General features: G+C 55.0%; 1 protein-coding gene across 10 annotated transcripts in view; it reads left to right on the forward strand.

Moving 5' to 3' along the window:
* The window catches only part of LOC101953361 (CD276 antigen-like), a 34,544-nt gene extending 14,732 nt beyond the window's left edge, over positions 1-19,812 (forward strand). Inside the window, exons 1-7 of one of the 10 annotated variants that reach the window (XM_042844459.2) lie at positions 3,498-4,141; positions 5,192-5,358; positions 6,449-6,578; positions 13,335-13,530; positions 13,792-14,139; positions 15,131-15,424; positions 16,808-19,812. In XM_042844459.2, coding sequence (XP_042700393.2) covers positions 13,335-13,530; positions 13,792-14,139; positions 15,131-15,424; positions 16,808-16,830 — 861 coding nt within the window. In that variant the 5' untranslated portion in view covers positions 3,498-4,141; positions 5,192-5,358; positions 6,449-6,578 and the 3' untranslated portion in view covers positions 16,831-19,812. Of the gene's footprint in view, positions 1-3,497; positions 4,142-4,193; positions 4,513-5,191; positions 5,359-6,448; positions 6,579-7,300; positions 9,009-13,334; positions 13,531-13,791; positions 14,140-15,130; positions 15,425-15,653 lie in introns of those variants that run through there. The other 9 variants (XM_042844454.2, XM_042844458.2, XM_024101274.3 and 6 more) reach the window with 9 other exon arrangements.
* Positions 19,813-19,831: the final 19 nt, after the last annotated feature.

Below are 19,831 nucleotides of genomic sequence, written 5' to 3' on the forward strand. Positions count from 1 at the left end.
CCCTGTCCCCTCCCACACCCAAATTCCTGCTGCTGCCCCCCAGTCGCCTCTTTTCCAAGCTGAAAATTCCCAATTTTTTAAATCTTTCCTCATACAGAAGCTGTTCAATATCCCTAACCAGTTTTGTTGCCCTTCTCCATACCTTTTCCGATTCTAATATAACTTTTTTGAGATGGAGGCAACCAGGTCTGCACACAGTATTCGAGGTGTGGGCGTACCAGGGATTTATAGAGTAGTGTTGCAGGGGACCGGGTCACATTTGGGGTGAAGACGGGAAAAAGAAATAGCAGTTGGTCAGGTCCTCTGTCCATACCCCTGACTACAAACGTGGTAGTACAGCCCAGTGGCACACTTGGGGGGGAAGGGAGGGGGTGGCGCTCAGGGGAGGGGGACTCAGGCCCTCCCTGCTCCTCCGAGCCCCAGCCCAGGGCCCTGGCAGTGGTGGGGGTGTTCACCACCAAGTCAGCAGGGATCCTCCTGAAACACAGTGACCGGTTCCCCCTGTCACTCACCAGAGAAGATTCTAAGTCACCTGGGCTGCTTCCTCTCCTTTCTCCCTCAGTGAAGCTCCACGTTTCCCCTGGGTCTTTGGGGTCCTCCAATTGCCTAGCTCCGCCGGCACAGTCTCTTCCCAGGGCTCATCAGGCATCTGGAGTCAGTCTGGCCCTCTACGCGCTTTGCTCCTGTGGTCGGGGCCGCAGCCTGTGTCTTCTCCAGGCCCAGAGTGAGCTGGGTTGCTTCCTTTTATACTCCACCTCCAGGCTGAGCATGCCAAACAGAGTCTGAGGGGCGGGACTTCCTCAGCCGGCAAAGCACAGTTAACCCTTTCGGGGCTGGTGCGGGATAGGTACTCCCCGTCACAAGTAGCATTATGATACAGTATCTCCTCACTTAAAGTCGTCCTGGTTAACGTTGTTTCACTTGTGATCAATTAAAGAAGATGCTCGTTTAAAGTTGCGCAATGCTCCCTTATAACTTTGTTTGGTAGCCGCCTGCTTTGTCCACTGCTTGCAGGAAGAGCAGCCCGTTGCAGCTGGCTGGTGGGGGCTTGGAACCAGGGTGGACCAGCAGCCCCCTATCAGCTCCCCTGAGTTCCTTGTGCCGCAGCCGCCCAGCAGGCTATCAATTGCCGGGCAGTTCAGCTGTCCCTCCCCCCACTGCCGTGTGCTGCTCCTGCCCTCTGCCTTGGAGCTGCTCCTGGGAGCCTCCTGCTCGCTGTGCAGATGGGGGGGGAAGAGGGGGTGCTAATGTCAGCATGTCCCTCACCCCCCACTCCTGTCCCCAGTCCCGTACCCAGGGCCGGCTCTAACTTTTTTGCTGCCCCAAGCAGCAAAAAAAAGCGCCGCCCCGCCGAGCCCCCCCCCCCACCGCCGAGCGCCACGCCGCTGAACCCCCCCCTGAGCGCCGCGCCCCGCGCCGCCCCTCCGCCGAGCGCCGCGCCGCTGGAACCCCCCCCCGAGCACCGCGCCCCGCGCCGCCCCCCCCGCCGAGCGCCGCGCCGCCGGAGCCCGCCCCCCCCCCCCGCCGAGCCGCTGGAACCCCCCCTGAGCGCCACACCACGCCCCGCGCCGCCCCCCCGCCGAGCGCCACGCCACCGGAGCCCGCTCCCCCCCTTCTCTTAAAGTAGCATTTTTCAGGAACAGAACTACAGCGTTAAGCAAGAAGTTACTGTATTTTCTGTCTTATTTTCTATCCCTTTCTTAATGGTTCCTAACATTCTGTTAGCTTTTTTGACTGCCATTGGATGTTTTTCAGAGACCTATCCACAATGACTCCAAGATCTCTTTCTTGAGTGGTAACAGCTAATTTAGACCTGATCACTTTGTATATATAGTTGGGATTATGTTTTCCAATGTGCATTACTTTGCATTTATCCAGGGCTGGCTCCAGCTTTTTTGCCGCCCCAAGTGGCGAAGAAAAAAAAGAAAAAAAGAAAAAAGAAAAACCCGATTGAGCTGCCACCAAAGTGCTGCCGAAGAGGAAGAGAGGGAGGGAAGGACCCGCCGGCGAAATGCCGCTGAAGACCCGGATGTGCCATCCCAATAACGGACGGAGTGCCACCCAGGGCCGGTGCAAGGAAGTTTCACCTTGCGCCCCCTCCCAAGCCTTGCGGCAGCTCCCCACCCCCTTCCGCCCTGAGGAGTCCCCCCGGCAACAGCTCCCTCCACCCCCAGCCCGGGGAGCCGTGCGGCAGCTCCCCACCCCATCTCACCTCTGCTCTGCCTCCTTCCCGAGCACGCTGCCCTCGCTCTAATTCTCCTCCCTTCCCAGGCTTGCAGCGCCAAACAGCTGATTGGCGCCGCAAGCCTGGGAGGTGGGAGAAGTGGAGCATCGATGGCATGCTCAGAGAGGGGGTGTAGCAGAGGTGAGCTGGGGTGGGGAGTCCTGCGGCAGCTCCTCCCCAGCCCTGTGGCACCCCCCCCGCAGCAGCTCCCCACCCCCCCGGCCCGAGGAGCCGTGCAGCAGCTCCCCACCCCAGCTCACCTCTGCTACGCCCCCTCCCCGAGCACGCCGTTGCTGCTCCACTTCTCCCGCCTCCCAGGCTTGCAACGCCAATCAGCTGTTTGGCTCCTTTAGCACCTGGATTGTCCGGTGCCCAATGGTGGCCGAAGCATGAAGGGGCATACAAATGTTTAGCATATCTGGCATGTAAATACCTTGCAACACCAGCTACAAAAGTGCCATGCGAACACCTGTTCTCACTTTCGGGTGACATTGTAAATAAGAAGCAGGCAGCAATATCTCCCATCAATGTAAACAAACTTGTTTGTCTTAGCAATTGGCAGAATAAGAAGTAGGACTGAGTGGACTTGTAGGCTCTAAAGTTTTACACTGTTTTGCTTTTGAGTGCAGTTATGTAACCAAAAAAAGAAAAAAAGCTGCATTTGCAAGTTACACTTTCAGGATAAAGAGATTGCACTTCTGTACTTGTAAGAGGTGAATTGAAAAATACTATTTCTTTTGTTTGCCATTTTTACAGTGCATATATTTGTAATAAAAATAATAATATAAAGTGGGCACTGTGCACTTTGTATTCTGTGTTGTAATTGAAATCAATATTGAAAATATAGAAAAACACCCAAAATATTTAATAAATTTCCATTGGTATTCTATTGTTATAAGTGCAATTAATCGTGATTAAGTTTTGGAATCGAGATTAATTTTTTTTAGTGAATTATGTGAGTTAACTGCAATTAATTGACAGCCCTAATTCTTATCATTCAAGCATTGGATTACTATCCATAGAGATTCTATGGTACAGTGTAGTTCATTTAAGATTTTTATTATATTTGTCTCTGTGCTTTCTTTCACACATAGTGCCACTCCCCTACCAGCACGACCTACTTGGTCATTCCTATGTATCTTGTACCCTGTTATTACCATTTTGATTATCATCATTCCACCAAGTGTCTGTGATACCTATTGTATCAATATCCTCATGTAATACCAGGCACTCACGTTCACCCATTTTAGTATTTAGACGTCTAGCATTTGTATTTAAGCACTTATAAAATTTGTCCCTTTTTAGCTGTCTGCCATTATGTGATGTAATTGAATGGGACTCTATCATTTCACTGTTTCTCATCAGATCCTACCTGTACATTAGCATCTTCCATCCTCTCCTCCTTACTAGGATATAGCGAATCCCCATGAATAGATCCTCCCTTAAGGGATGTCTCTGTCCAAACCGTGTGGTCCTCAGCCCCTGTCGGCTTTCCCCAGCTCTGAGGCTATGTCTACACGGCACACCTTAAAACTCCTCTGAAACCTCTTTTTCACAGGTGGTTAAGGTGGAGCCCTTCCTTCCTGTCTAGAACCCATAAACAACCAGACTGGGTGCTTTTCTAACCCATCTGTTCTGGGAAATAGTTCAGGGCAGGTCTGTAGCCTGTGTGATGCAGGGGGTCAGACTGGAGGAGCACAATGGTCCCTGCTGGCCTTGGAATCTCTTAAAATAACATCTGGAGCAGAACAGAGAGCCAGGGTGGGGCTGGGGGGAGGGGCTGGGTCCTAGCAGATCTCGGCTTGGACAAAGCAGCTCCACCCCAGCCCAGGCATCCTTTGTAACCTCACACCCCGGCTCGGCTCGGCTCGCTGTCCGGGGGAGAGTCTCTGGCGCGGGGAATCGCCCCAGGAGCAGGTAGGGGAATTAACCCCTTGGTGTCGGGTTGGGCCTCCCCCTCCGCTCCCCCAGCCCGGCCCCTCCTGGGGGGGTGGGAAGTTTATTCCCGTCCCTGGGGAGAGAAGGAAGGAGACAAAGAGATGGAGGCGGAGGGGGAGGATACCAGGGCCGGGGGGCTCCGGAGCTGGAAAAGTCCAGGGGAAAATCAGCCCAGGGCTGGGTAACAATGTAGCCCCCCCACCCTCCCGCTACCCTCTGCTGTTCATCAGCTGTCGGCTAATTAGAAACCCCCGCCCCCAGACCGCCCTCTCCGCTCAGCCCCACCCGGAGTGACTGCGCGCTGCCGGGCAGCCCCCCAGCCGGTGTCAATCGGCCCTTGTGCCATTGCGGTGGGTGGGTACCAGGCTGGGTGGGCCCCGGGTCTGATCCAGGGGGAATGGGGGAGGGGTAGAGGGCTGGTCCCCGGCCAGGTGGGCCCTGGGGTCTGATCTGATCTGGCTTACAGTTAGGGAGTTTTTCCTGTGGTTTAATCTAAATCTGCTCTGCTGTAGTTTGACCCCGTTGCCTCTTGTCCTGCCCTCTGTGGCGAGAGAGAACAACTTCCATGTGAGCACCCCTGGGTCTGGGCAGTAAAACACTCCCCAGAGCCCCCGGGAAAAGGGCTGGAAATAACCGGTCCCCAGGATCCAAAGAACACCTTGGGGTAAAGCCAGCGTGGCCCCTGGAACTCCAGGGGACAGCCGGGCCCGCAGGCTGGGGAGGCGATTGTGGTTTGTCAGTGCCGGGCTAGCGATAACGGGCATGAACCCTTTGGGCACAGGGCCCTCGTGGGCAGGGCTGGGTGCATTGGATCCAGGAGGGGGCAGCACACAGGTGGGGTGATTCTCTCCAGTGTGGGGCAGCAGGGGCAGAAGGCTGGATGGACGGGGACACACACAAAGGGAAGGATTATTTCTCTCTAGCAGGAGGCAGCACTAACAGACATTCTCTATCTCCCTCGCTTGCATGTTCTGGAAAATACAAGTCACAATCTCCCTTCTGTTCTCGCCCGTTCCCATGTTTTACCAGCAGTTCAGAAGAAAGAGCTAATTCCCACGCTCTCTCCCAGCCCTGTTCCCAGCTGCCTGGCTGAGCCCTGCACCACAATCAACTCTGCTTCCCACCCAGGCCCTGTGCCGGAGAATCGGCAGCTCCCGGACCAGCCCCAGTAGGAAGCCTCCGGTGTATTTCTGCAGGTGAGCAGCTTGCCCAGCTGCGTTGGTAGCATTCAGGGTGTGGAACGAATTACCCCCTGGGATAGATTGGTCGGGACTGGGAAGGTTTTTCCCCCTTCCTCTGTGGCGTGGTTCACCTGGGTGTGGCAAAGCAGCACGTTCCCGCCTGGCGTCTGCACGTGTCCACCTCTTTTTGTGACCCAGCCCCCAGTCAGGTCACAATTTCGTCCCACCCCCTTTTAGTCCCCGTGGCCTTAGGAAAAGATCTTCAGCCCTGAGTCTAGGCCCCAGGGTCCTGGCCCTTCTCCGGTTTCACACCACCTCCCCCGTGGCTGGCAGGGGAACCCATTGTCTGCACTGGACTCCAGTCCGGGGACCCTAAAGCCGGCTACCAGAGTTAGGCCACCAGACCTTTTGCTGCTACCTCCCTGGACTTCCTTCCACCCAGCCACCCTCAGCCCTTCTCCCCACAACCTCGCGAGTCTCCCCCTCCTTTCCAGGCCAGGAATCCCCCAGTAAATCTCCACCAACATGTAACACTCAAACCAGAGCCAACGCCCTCCCTGCGCTCTAATCCCGGCCAGCAACCTCAGAGCCCCTTTGCCATCCCACCTTCCGCGGATTATAATCCTCTCCCCAGCTGGGGTCCATCACCGCGGGGCCCATCCTCCAGGTGTGCCCCTCTGGGCACTGGTCTGTGAAGGGTTGGGTGTTTTAACCCTTCAGGCACTGAGCTTCACGTAATTCTTTGTCTGGGAATTTCCTAGGGTTTTTTTTTTTTTTCTTTTCATTATTTAAAAATCCCACCAAGCCTGAGGTTGCTCCCGGGCGACATGTCGACTGATCTGAAGGTCGGCAGGATTAACTTCAAACTGTTTTTTAAAATTAAACATTTCAAGGGCTGTTCCCCGGTGCCCCGGCATAGCAGAAAACCACTAGAGCCCCCCGCCAGATACAGCTGGGCTGATAGCTGCTTTGCGTCTCTAGCTGCCGAATCTGGCCCTCAATGTGCAATTGACTCCCTGGTTTAGGGGGATGTGTTGCAGAGCGGAGCTCTGTAGAGTGGATGTAGGGAGCTGTCCCTGAGTCACCCCATCACTTTGTTTTTAAGGGGGGCTCCTGCCTCAGTTTCCCCAGCAGGGCTGCCTCACCGCACAGGGGAGCCTGGATTTCTGAGAGCAGCGACAGATGGGCCAATATTGGCGTTGGCGCTCAGCCTGAAGAAGCCAGCTGGTGCCCAGGTAACCATGGTTACGATTATGCAGAGACACGTCAGACTTACACTGTTGCTATAGCTGCTTTCTAGTGGCTTCCACATCATTGAGCGTGAGAGGGGACTGAGGTGCAGCCGAGAGCTGGTAACCAAGGGGACGTCGGCAGGGGAGAGGACTCAGCCCCTGGGAAGGGAGTGTCGCAGTTCAAGGTAACTGCACTGTCTCCCCCATCCATGGGCCACGTCTCTCTCCCTCCCGGCTACACAGTCCCCTGGCTACCGGTGCTAAGCCCAGACGGCCTCCCCGGCCCAGCGCCCGCGCTCTGCTTCCTCTCCGGAGGCTGCAGCTGGAGGAATTGCCACAGCCCAAAGTGCCCAGCCAGCTGCTTCTGAACAAGCCCTGTGCGGAGGTAACCTGACAACCCATAAAGGACCCCACGGACCCACATGCCTGGGGAAAGCTCCCTGGAGCGCAGCCCCACTCCAGCCTGGGGGGGGGGGATTGAAATTAGGGGGGTGTTTGAATATTCGGGGGGGAGGGAATGAGGGCCGACGAGGGTTGAGACTGTGAGACAAAACTGAAAAATGTTTCACGACCATTTTATTAGATTTAACTCATCTTTTTAAATCATCACACAAATTAAAGTTGGCTACTGAGGCCTACTATGAAGCACGACATCTACATCCTTCTTGGTTTCTTGGTGTAATTTTGCACTCTTTGGTGTCTTCTTGTGTGTCTGTTACTTCCAGGGACGGTTCCAGGGTTTTGGCCGCCCCAAGCAGCCAAAACAAAAACAAAACAAAACAAAACAAAACAAAAAGCCGCGATCACGATCTGCGGCGGCAATTCGGCAGAAGGTCCTTCGCTCCCAGGCGGAGTGAGGGACCGTCTGCCGAATTGCCGCCGAATACCTGGACGTGCCGCCCCTCTCCGGAGCGGCCGCCCCCAGCACCTGCTTGACAAGCTGGTGCCTGGAGCCGGCCCTGGTTACTTCCAGTCCTTCATGATATGCTCGTGATCAGGCAGAAGGCGACGTCTTTCAGAACACAAAATTCTGTTCAATGAGGAAAAAGAACGCTCCACTGTAGCTATGACTGGGAGCAGCAAGAGATGAATTCCTACTTCTTTCATCTCAGGAAACAGAGCACAAAGATTGGGTCGAACCACTAGTGATGATAAAGAAGAAGTTGAAGTTAAGTCTTCATTTGTTTGTCATATGCTAGTCCACTCTGTGTTCAAATTCTCTATTCTGTCCGGAGCACATGGCAGCCCCATTGCTGGTAGTGCCTCACTCCACTCAACTGTCGGTGTTTTATAAACAGGCATCTGTTAAAGCTATGTAGAGGTTGAGTAGAATCTAGAAGTCGCTGTTGTAGATTTTTAAGAACCAAGTCTGTACTTTTTCAGCTGGCTTAACAAACACTTCTTGTCCTCTTCACTTAAGAAGTCAATATAAGTACCTTCATTAGTCAACTTCTGGATGAAGTCTTTGCTTCTCCCAGTACTTTTTCAATGGATCGCTCTCGGATTGATCCAAGGGTAGACAAAGATCTAACTTAGAGAATTTTTTCACTTCAGGGTCCCAGAAGCAAAGGCAAGGTTTTCATCTCGAGGCCAAAAGACCAAAAACATCAAGACAATTGATCACGGCCTTGGATAGACCAAGAGATTACTGACACTTGATCTTAGCTCATAGAGAGCCGTACTACTGTTGTAGCAGATGCCTGGATGACATTGTTTAATGACCCAAGTGGTTTCAACAGTAGACATGCAGAAGAGAGAACGGTGATAGTCTTCTCTGAACTTAGTAACAAAAGTAGTCCACCAGCCTCACTACTTAGATCTGTCCTATCTTGGTGGATACTTTCCAAAGCCAGTAATAACTGTTGCTGTAATTTTAAGACAACAGCCAAGAATCGCTCACGAGAAAGCCGGCAGGTTCTCCCAGGTTGGACTAATTTGAACTTCAATCCCAGTGTATCTTCTATTTGTTTCCAAGATGTTCAGTCCTTTTGGACTCTTGCTGAAAAAAAGAGTATAAAAAAGCCATTAAATTCATGGCTTTTTAATGTCTTTTGAAGATTCTGCAGCTCGTACTAGCGCTAGTTGGAGTAGATGGCCTGAGCAGTGTGTATAGGAGAGATTAGGGTTACACTTTTCTCTGAGCAAAGCTTTGACTCCACTATGTCTTCCAGAGACGTTTGTAGCTCCATCAAATGCAAAAGCAGCCGTCTGTTTGGGGTCCAATTGACAAGCATTTAACTCTTCTAAGATGTCACAGATGCAGCTGATGTGTCTTCTAATACCTGAACATCTAGAATGCATCTACCGGCCTACCATGGACAACAAGATAACATATGCAATGACTTAATACTTGATGCCTATTTGCATTGGTGCATTCATCAGCCATGTGTGTGTTATGCTTATAAATCTTACTACTACATATGCACATATTTTGAATATGGTGAGAGAGTTCTTCACTTTTTCAACTGCTGAGTCTTTCACTGTTGCACCGCATGCGTTTAGAGAGTCAGCGGAGTTTTTTCAGAAAGATAGCGAGCATTTGCCAGTCTTGTTCGAAACCAGTGTCAAACTTCAGGATTAACAAATGACAATGCACTTAACATTGGCCTCCAGTTTGTAGTGTGTGGCATCTCTTGCTTAAAGAGAAAGTATGATGCAACAGCCATGTTGGTTCACATAAACTGAGTTACCTTTAAGACTAACAGAAGTATTGGGAGCATAAGCTTTCGTGGGTAAGAACCTCACTTCTTCAGATGCAAGTCACTTGAAGAAGTGAGGTTCTTACCCACGAAAGCTTATGCTCCCAATACTTCTGTTAGTCTTAAAGGTGCCACAGGACCCTCTGTTGCTTTTTACAGATTCAGACTAACACGGCTACCCCCTGATACATAAATTGAGTTGTGTCTCCAGCATTCTTAACAGCCTCATTAAATTCATCTAAAATTGCCTTTGACGTGACTGGCTTATAAGGCTGTCTGCATGTTGATGCAGTCCAGAGGCATGGTGTTTTGCAGCTGTTTCATATAGGTTGTCAGTATTGGCTTAGCTCAGGGGTTCTCAAAGTGGGGTTCAGGACCCCTCAGGGGGTCACAAGGTTATTACATGGGGGGGTCGCGAGCTGTCAACTTCCACCCCAAACCCCGCTTTGCATCCAGCATTTATTATGGTTTTAAATATATAAAAAAGTGTTTTTAATTTATAAGGGGGGGTCACACTCAGAGGCTGGCTGTGTGAAAGGGGTCACCAGTACAAAAGTTTGAGAGCCACTGGCTTGGCTAATCAGTCTGGCAAACCAAGGCCCTCCACTTTTACTATATAAAGCCATGATATGTCCACATCTTGAATACTGCGTGCAGTTCTGGTCACCCCAGCTCAAAAAAGTTATATTGGAATTGGAAAAAGATACAGAGAAGGGAAACAAAAATGATTAGGGGTGTGGAACAGATTTCATATGAGAAGAGATTAAAAAGAATGGGACTTTTCAGCTTGGAAAAGAGAATACTAAGAGGGGATATGATAGAGGCTTATAAAATCTTGACTGATGTGGAGAAAGTGAATAAGGAAGTGTTATTTACCCCTTCACACAACACAAGAACCAGAGGTCACTTAATGAAATTAATAGGCAGCAGGTTTAAAACAAACAAAAGGAAGTATTTCTTCACACAACACACAGTCACCCTGTGGAACTTTTTGCCAGGGATGTTGTGAAGGCCAAAATTATAACAGGGTTCAAAAAAGAACTAGATAAGTTCATGGAGGTTGGGTCCATCAGTGGCTATTAGCCAGGATGGGCAGGGATGCAACCGTATGCTCTGAGGGTCCCTAGCCTCTGTTCGCCAGAAGCCGGGAGTGGACGACAGGGGCTGGATCACTCAATGATTCTCTGTTCTATTCATTCCCTCTGAAGCACCTGGAAAGTCACTGTCGGAAGACAGGATACTGGGATAGATGGACCCTTGGTCTGACCCCATGTGGCCGTTCTTACATAAAAAATAATTATAATAATAAAACAATTTAGTACAGAAACTCCCAAAGATAATGACCGCTTGAGGTAGCGATGATGTGAGATAATGACCTTGGCAAATAATGCATTTTAAAAATCTTGGCCTACTGGTCCAATGCTCTGGCCGTTGTTTGTCATGCCACCGTTCACTCTACCGCTCTGTCCCCAGTTCCCTGCACTGTCACCTGCTGCCACCTGCCACTATGACCTCTGCGAGTCGGTCTCTCGAGGTTCCACCCAGCTCTCAGTGATTTCAGTGGGAGAACCTCACAGCGAGTGCAGGCCGGGTTGTCTCTTCCACAGAAACACTGTCCCACAGCAGGTCTAAGCACTTAGACCTGATTATCCGTGATTTCAGCTGCAGTGGTCACTAGAAACCAAAGGATTCTCTATACTATGAAGTCTAATCTGTTCTCTCTCTAAACAGGAGAGGGGGCAGGTCAAATAGTGCCTGTGACTTAGGCAGAGCCCACACCACCAAGCAAAACACCTGTGCCCCCCCCGCCCCCCCCGCACTAGGATCTGGCATCCAAACCTCCTGCGTAGGGAGTGCGGTTCAGTTGCGGGTGACCAGTGCTTAATTTGTAATGAAAGAGGTGCCGGGGCTCAAGCAAGTTTGTTACTTTCATAACTGATGTGACAAGCCCAGAGGTCCCAGGGCTATGAACTGCCGAGCCTAGAGGTGCCGGGCTAAGCCCTGGCACAAATTAAGCACGGAGGGAGATCTCCTCATTCAGTCAGGCTAAGTACAGTTCTGCTGCCCTTCACTCAGACAATGAGGAGAACAACATTTCATGCCCCCCACATTTAAATTTTATTAGAGAATATTTAAAAAATAAACGAGACAGAAAATTTGAAGCGTTAGTTATTGGTCATTGGGGGTAGCATACAGAGTATAGGGGTATGTTGGTGTTTTGGGGCTGGGCAGCACACATAGTATATACACACTGCAATGTCCCCAATGAGGGGTGGGTAACCGGTGGGCGGGATCAGGAAACAGTCGATAAGCGGTGAGGGTCTATCACCCATACAGGAAGTAGAGACAGTCATGGGTATAAGTAAGTGGGCTGGGTAATGGGGATGGGGTGACCCTCACGTGGTGGGATTCAGTTAGGTTTGGTGGGTTCAGGGCTCAGGGGATAGAGTCCAGCGGTGGGGGGGGGTGCACGAGGTCTCCCCGGCTCACTCTCGGTATTGGTGGTGGCCGGTGATGTGCTCGATGTAGATGTCCCGGGACCAACGGATAGTGTCCGAGACCATTAGGCATCTCATGAGCCGCGCGTAATGACGGCCCACCCCACAGGTCCTCAGCACGCGTTCGTTACACGGGTCCCAGGCGCCCAGGGCCCCAACGAGCTTTTGTAACCCAACACCAGGCAAAATTGATCACTTGGGCAGCATGGCTCTGGCTGCTGGATACCTGGGCAGAGTAGGTGTGTGCATGTCAATACAGTCTGGTCCTGAAGCCTTTCCCCCCACCCCTGGCTCAGCACTAGCTGTCCGGGGAGAGCTCAGTCAAACCATGCTTACAAATCGTCATTTGAAATTATTAGATAGGCCAATGTAGCCGAAACGAACGTGCCGACATTGTCATAAATAACAGTTGTGTGAGGAAGCGAGTCTTTAGTCAGACTTTCCAAACCATTCTGCTTTCTCGGGCACAAGTATTTTCTCATATACTGTGTATGCTTTTAAAGTGTGTATTAATATTTCATTTTCAATTCAGATTTCCAACCAATGACTAAATTGGCAGCACTGCATGTAACTGGGGGGGGTGTTGGGGAAATTCATGGGGGGGGTGTACAGTTCCCCCGGGGGGGAGGTATAGGACAATCCCTGGTCCTTCCAACCCTACAGCCGGGTTTTCCCCGTGGCTCCTGGCTCAGAACAAGAACCCAGGCTGGGCCTGTGCTCGCCCGTCTCCGGCGCAGGGTCAGCAGCCACCCGTACCCCCTCCACAGGGCACAGCTCCCCAAGGCTGCAGAGCCAGAGGTGGGGAATTTCCATCTGTTCTCCTTGGTGAATTCACTGCACATGCATTGTTCCCAAAGGCCAGCCTTGATGTCACGCTGCCCTCTGACCCCGCTGGCCTGAGACTGCTGTGACACATGCGGGCTCTCACAGAGCGACTGGGAGCAGTGGTGGGTCTCAGGCGAGCACGGCCTTTTGGGGCCACCGTGTCCCCTGCTCTCACCTCAGGCTTGAGCGTTGGCTTCCCCGGGCCGAGCTCTGGAGATGCTGGATTCCAGCCGAGAAATAATCGCTGCGGAGGTTTGAAGCGGCTGCCCTGATTCCTGGCAGAACCTCCCCGTTCACATCGCTCCCTGACGGCTCTCCAGACATCCGGTCTAAGGGGTCTCGCTCGAGGAGCTCACAGCAGGAAACAGGGGGGTGTCTGGGGGCCGAAGACCTAGTCCTGGAGGCACTGAGTCAGTGGGGCGAGGGGGCGGGGAACACGAGAGGGGGAATCTCTGGGGCTGGCACAGTAATGGGGATACTGGTTAAAGGGACTGTTTGAAGGCCCAGGCCTGAGTCCACGACCCCTTGTAAATTCCCTAATCAGTTTTCTGAGTTGAAATGACTTTACAAACGGAGCCCTTTAAGAAATTTTGTCCCTGGTGTGAAACGATCTGACAGGAACAACGCTGGGAACGTTCACGCTGGGGGGGATGAATTGAAATCTCGTGCACTGGGTGGGCCGGCAGGAATCTGGCGATGACGGAGACACAGGATGGCTTGGTGTTCCCCTGTTACAGATGGGGAAATTGAGGCACAGAGGCGGACAGGCTGCATCCGAGGTGCACAGAGGGTGTGTGGCAGAACAAGGATTCGAATCCAGGACTCCAGAGTCCCAGTCATTAATCACTAGGCACCGTTCCCTGCCGTCCAGGGCAGCCACGAAGACTTTCCTCATCCATTGGCTGCACTTTCCCATTCTGTTCATAGGGAAAGGTAACTGGGAATGGCACTCATGGCACCGTACTGGGATAATGGCAAATCCTTGCGCATCACAGCCGGAGTGAGTTTTTTCCCCGGCCGGCATTCCCGTCCCCTCCCCACAGCGCCCTACGCAGGGCCAGGCTGGGGCTGGAGGAGCTGGGAGCTCCCGTGAGGCTGACAGTCCCACCCACTCCCCACAGCGCCCCCTGCTGGGAGAGGCTAGGATTTCACACTCTAAATCTCACTAACCCCTGTGTTTTTTCCTCCCTACAGTGCAGTCGGCACCAGACGTGGTAGCTCATTTCGGGGGGGACGTCACCCTGAGCTGCCTTTTCCCGTCCCGTCCCGGGATGAACCTCCAGCGTCTGACCCTCACCTGGCAGAAGGAGCGGGCCGGGGCAGAGGCCCTGGTGGTTCATAGTTATTATTATGGGAGGGACCAGCTGGAGAAACAGGATGAGGCTTATAGGAACCGGACCCGGCTGGATCCAAAGGGACTGGCCTGGGGGAATGCGTCCCTGACACTGAGGGACGTCCGCATGCAGGACGAGGGCGTCTATCTCTGCCACGTCACCTCGGAGCTGGGCAGGACGTCTGAACCCAGGGAGCTGAGAGTCGGAGGTGAGTGCTGGGGATGCTGCATCCCAAATGGTTTGGCTTCGGCTTTTAATCTTGGTGGATTCCTAGTTGGCTCTGGCTTGGATCCAGCTCTAACCACTAGGTCAGACAGCCCATGTCCTGCCCCTGACACCGGGTGTTACTCTCCAGGCCCAGACCCGGACCTGGCCGAGCGGCTCCAGGCAGCGCGGTAAGGGGGCAGGGAGCAGGTTTTGGAAGAGGGCAGGGGAGTTCGGAGGGTTGTGGGGGGGTGGATAGGGGTCGGGGCAGTCAGAGGGCAGGGAACAGGGGCAGCGGTCCCGGGGGGGGGCAGTCAGGAAGGAGCAGGGGTTGGATGGGGCAGTGGGGGGCAGTCAGGGGCAGGGGTTCCAGGGGCAGTTGGGGACAGAGAGAAGGGGTGGTTGGATGGGGCAGGTCCCAGTCGGCCATCAGGAATGAGAGGAAGGGTTGGATGGGGCGGCTGGGGGCAGACAGTGGATAGGGAAGGGGGGTGGATGGGGCAGGAGTCCCGGGGGGGGGGGCGTCAAGAACTTTAGGTAGGTTTAGTATGCATCCGCATACATTATGCAATGTAATATATAATTTTATTATTTATATAGTTATGGAAAGTAAATAATACATGGAAGAAATGAAAGGTGTTTTTTTACATGTTTTTTTTATTTCTGAGTCATCCCTGTCAGGGCCCCACCGAAAATGTTCGAATTGGGCCCCGCACTTCCTAAAGCCGGCCCCGGCTGCGGTGTCGGGTTAATCCCACGTGCTGGGCGGGTGAATCCTGGAGCTGGAGCCCTCAGAGCCTGGCTGGAATCTCTCTGCGCTGAGGCTGCCCTGTATGTCCCACCTGCTAATTGCTGAGGGCTCCTTCAGTGACCCCAGTGTGAGCCCTGCTCCAGAGCGGACTCAATCCGGATTCACAACTCAGGGCAGGACCCAGCCCAGGGGGCACAATTCTGAGCCCCCTCCCTAAATCCGCCCCCATGTTTCTTCCCTCCAGCCACGTTCAGCGAGCCCCAGCTGACCTTCAACCTCTCCAGTGCCGGGGTCACGCTGACCGTCCACACAGGGGGCGGGTACCCCGCGGCCACGGTGCGGTGGCTGGACGAGGCGGGCAGGGACGTCACAGCAGAGGGCGCCACGGAGCAGCAGGTGGATGAACAGGGGCTCTACCACGTCACCAGCTGGGTCACGGTGCCGCCTGCGACCCACAGCACCAGGCTGACCTTCGTGTTAACCCCTCATGTGCTGGGGGCACCAATCACCCGGCCACTGAGCCTGCAGCTGAGCCCAGGTGAGTCCGGGAGGGGAGATCTGCTGGGAACCCTGAAGGAGAGTGGGGGCAGGAAGCCAATGGGGATGGGGGAGCCCCATCTATTTCCCCCAGTCAATTCCCCCCAATGGTAAATCCGCTCTGCCAATGCGATTGGGCCCCCGCCCCTTTCTCTGAGCATTCGCCCCAGCTGTCGTCAGGGCGCGACCCCTGCACTGCATCGCAGCCCCATCCTCTCTCTGTGTTGCAGGACTCCTGGATCCCCCGGCCTCCTGCCTTGGGGTCCGCCTGGCTGTCATCTGTGCCGCCTGCCTCTTCATCATCCTGCTGGCTGTTGCGTTTCTCCACCATCTCCACCAGGGCCCGGCCGGATCCCGCCCCTGGAGGAAGGTTGAGGAGGAGGAGGAGCAGAAAGAGATCTCTTGCCCAATCCCAGCCGGCCCCAGCTCAGAACAAGCCGGGGCTGTGTCCTAGGGGATCGGCTGGGGCAGAGCTAGATCTAGCACCACCCGGGCACTGCCATCTCCTGGCAACTGAGCCCCAGAGGACCTAGGATAACCCCTGCTGCCCCGGCTCTACCATCCGGCCATGCCCCTCCACCTGCTGCCCTTGACCTTGGCCAAGAGCTGGGGGACCCACATCCTCTAGCAGCATCACCGCAGGGTCTCCAGCCTTCACCCTCTGCCCTAAGAATCACACTCCATCCACGGCCCCCAACGTGATGCGCCCTCCCCCGGCAACACCCCTTCTGGGAACGGAGAGGCAGCTGCAGCCCCTGCCCCAGGCATGAGATGAGTGAATGAGCCCAGCAGGGCCGCAGCAGAACCGCCGCACTAGCCAGCCCGCGGGTTGGCGCACAGGGGCCAGGGTTCTGCGTGTCAGCCCAGCGGCAGGTCCCTGGCTGCCCAGTGCTTAGGCCTGCAGCTGTGCTCGCTCCTCTGCCTGCCTTGGTCCTGTCCGGCTCCCGCCCTGCTCTCGTGCCCGGCTTCTGACCCCTGGCTCCGGTTATTGGCTCGGCTTCAGCTTTTAATCTTGGCAGATTCCCAGTTGCAGCTTTGGCCTACGGCTGTGGCTTGGACCTGGCTCTAACCACTAGGTCAGACGGCCCATGTCCCGCCCCTGACACCGGGTGTTACTCTCCAGACTAACCGCAGCCGGCACCGGTGTAATCTCTTCTCTAGCTGTCCCTCGTTGGCTCCCTCCCCCGCACATACTGCGCCTTCTTCGTCAGCCGTCCCCGTCTGTGCTGCATTCTCCTCCTGGGACGGGCTCACCCGCTGTCCTCTTGTCTTGCATCGTGTGCAGGTTCCTATACCGCCCTCATCACCGCATAGCTGAGCGCCTGCTAGGTCGGGCACTAAGCACCGCGATTACGCCTCTGTCACGTGCTCTTTGTTCTCTCAGCCTCTCCCCAGACGGAGAAATGAGTGCACTGGAGGCTCTTGTTTTGGGCTAGTGGATAGGCTGGGCCTAGGCCATGAAGCACTGTGAAGATAACGACCGGTCACTATCCTGCGGGAAGCCAGCGTGGAGAGCGGAGCAGAGGTGGGATGTGCTCGCGGCAGCTTGCCCGGCTGAGGAGACGCGCTACAGCGTTTGGTACTCGTCGGAGTCCCTGCGTGCCGGAGGCTTCCCGCCTGGGCCCATCGTGCTGCTGTTGTCTAGCCGGGAGGTGCCAAAAGCGCGAAGCTCAGGTCGTCACCCGCCAGGATGGACGGAGTCTCCTAGCCAGCCGGAGATGGCAGAAAGCGCCACGTGCGACCCAGCGTCAACGAGGAATCCCGGGGCACTCCTGGCCTATGGGCCGGACTGGCCGGTGTGGGACGTGAACCTTCAATCAAAGGCGGTTGCTCCCGGCTGGGAATGTCCCCGAGTGCTCTCCTCTGCCCGCCTTGCTCGGAGCCCGTCTTAAAGGTGATCTCGCCCGGTACGGGGCCATCAGGGGGGTGAGGCTGTGGGCGGGTGTGGTGAAGGACAGGTCGAGCTGGGAGTCACCTGCTGGTTGCTGGCGCTTGCGTCTGTGGTGTCTGACCAGATCCCCCAGTAGCTGCATGGTGTCGAAACGGACCAGAGAGAGAACTGATCCTGGTGGAACCGCTCTAGCCAGCGGTCTGGGGCAGAGGAGCCGTTCCCCATCGCTACTCACTGGGCGTGTCCGCTGAGCAATGGTGCAAACAGAAATAATTTCTTGCTGATACGCTGCACTCATGGGAGGGACACAAGGGGGGGCCACGTGACCTCTGCACGTGACTCCTCCCTGCCCTGCCCCCAGCCTGGGGCCCTGGCGCTCTCCCTGTCCCTTCCCCATGATCCACGTTACCTGGGGGGCGGAGGGTGCCTCTGTTCTCCTCCTGCAGCGCCGGAGACTTCTGCTGTACAGACCCCAGGCTGGAGGACTCAGGAGACACAGCTGTGTGGAAGGGCTGAGGGCGGTATAGCCGCGCCAGAGAAGCTGCTGGCGTGGGGCTGCCCTGCTCCTTTCACCACTGCGGGTCCCGGGAGAGCCTTGAACTGTAGGGCTCTCCTGGGAACCGCAGCGGTGAAAGGAGCAGAACGTGGGGCTGGCAGACTGCATAGGCGCCGACTCCGTGGGTGCTCCGGGGCTGGAGCACCCATGGGGAAAAATTGGTGCACCCACCAGCAGCTCCCCACCCCACTTCCCCACCCCAGCTCACCTCCGCCTCTGCCTTCTCCCCTGAGCACCCCTTCCCCGCTTCTCCCCCTAGCTCCCAGTGCTGGGAGGGAGGAGGAGGGGGAACGCGGTGCGCTTGGGGAAGAGGCAGGGCCAGGGCAGAGATTTGGGGAAGGAGTCCAATAGGGGCAGGGAGGGGGCGGAGTTGGGGTGGGGACTTTGGGGAAGGGGTTGGAATGGGGGCGGGGCAGGGGCGGAAGGAGGTGGGGCAGGGGTGGAGTCGGGGCAGGGCCAGGGGAGAGTGTGGGGGGGGTCAAGCATCCACCGTCACCGGGAAAAGTTGGCGCCTATGCCGGGCTGTACCGCCCCCAGCCCTGCTCAGCCCTGTCCTCTGGCAGGGCTGCTGTACAGACCCCAGGCAGGACTCAGGAGACGCAGCTGAGGGGAAGGGCTGGGGGCGAGCTCCTCCTGTGTCTTTGTGGTACGCTGTACTGGCTGTAAATATCTTACAGCGGACTGGACCGGAGCGCCCTCCTTGCCGTTGAGGAAGGAATCCAACCATGGGCTCCCGGCACCTCTCTCAGCTGCGTCCCACACTCGACAGGGTCGAACGCTGCAGAGAGCACCAGGGGATGGGGATGGGTATCTGCCCTCTCTCCTCAACAGGAGGAGACCATCCATCACTGCCACGAAACAATTTCAGCTCCGTGTCCTGGCCTGAATCCAGCATGGGTCGAGTCCCGCACGTTGGCTTGAGTCAGACGAGCCAGTGGGGGGCTTTGGAGCAAAGGAGTGAGGGGTCTGAGACCAGGCGGCTGTTGGCTACAACCGTCGGCTGCAGGGCAGGTTTCTGCAGCGCTCTCCTATGTGGGGAGGCGGACAGGCCGGTCCCTTCTCTCAATGGCTGTTTCAGCCAGGAGTGGCACCAGGGGTTCACGACTCTCTCACAAGCCAGGAAGAGCCTCGGTCGGGTTCCCATGTCCTGGACCAGGACTGTTTTGGGATGTCCTTCATGTCTTGCCCAGTGACTGTCCCGAATGCTGGGGGCGGGTGTGGGCGGAGGGGGCCAGGCTGTATGAGGAGGTGTCCCAAACGGATGGATCTTTCCAGCCAAGCAGGAGGCTGGCTCTTCGCTTGTGTGGGGCGTGGCTCTGCTGCAGCACCCAGGCACTCCAGATCGATGGAGAGGTTTTCCACCCGGGACAGCCCCTTGAGGTGGGATTTGGCCACCTCTGGGGGCCGGTGGGAAAGGTCTCTCAGAGTGGTGTTTGGGGTGTTTCATCCTCTCTGAATCAGCCTCTGGTTTCCGCTGTTGCCACTTGAGTTTCTGCCCCTCGCACTTCACCCAGCCCAGGGCATCAGAAAACCCAGGTGTGGGCATGTGTGTGTGATGGGGAACACGGGGCCATTTGAGGGCCAGCCCGCCCATGGTTGAGGCTTGTGTAGAAAGGTCCTTGACCCCTTGTCCTGCAGGTGGGCACTGTTGGCCTGTAGCCAGCTTTGGAATTTGTTGGAGTGCAAGAGTCTCCGTGGTTGAATCAGACTCGTTGGTCTTTCTTCTGCCTGTGCCTCAGTTTCCCATCTATAAAATGGGGATAACACTACTGCTATTCTTTGTAACATGCCATGAGAGCTGTTGCTGTTTCAAGCGAGGTGTTTAATTTATTATTTGTATTGTTTGTTAATTATTATTTGTATTGTTTGTTGTTTGTTATTTGTATTGTATTCTTAAATCTGTCCATCTTTGGCCTTAAAATCCATGAACATGTGTCATACAGGGACTTAAGGAGATTGCC

The sequence above is a fragment of the Chrysemys picta genome, chromosome 20 (assembly GCF_011386835.1).
Source record: "Chrysemys picta bellii isolate R12L10 chromosome 20, ASM1138683v2, whole genome shotgun sequence".
NCBI lineage: Eukaryota > Metazoa > Chordata > Testudines > Emydidae > Chrysemys > Chrysemys picta.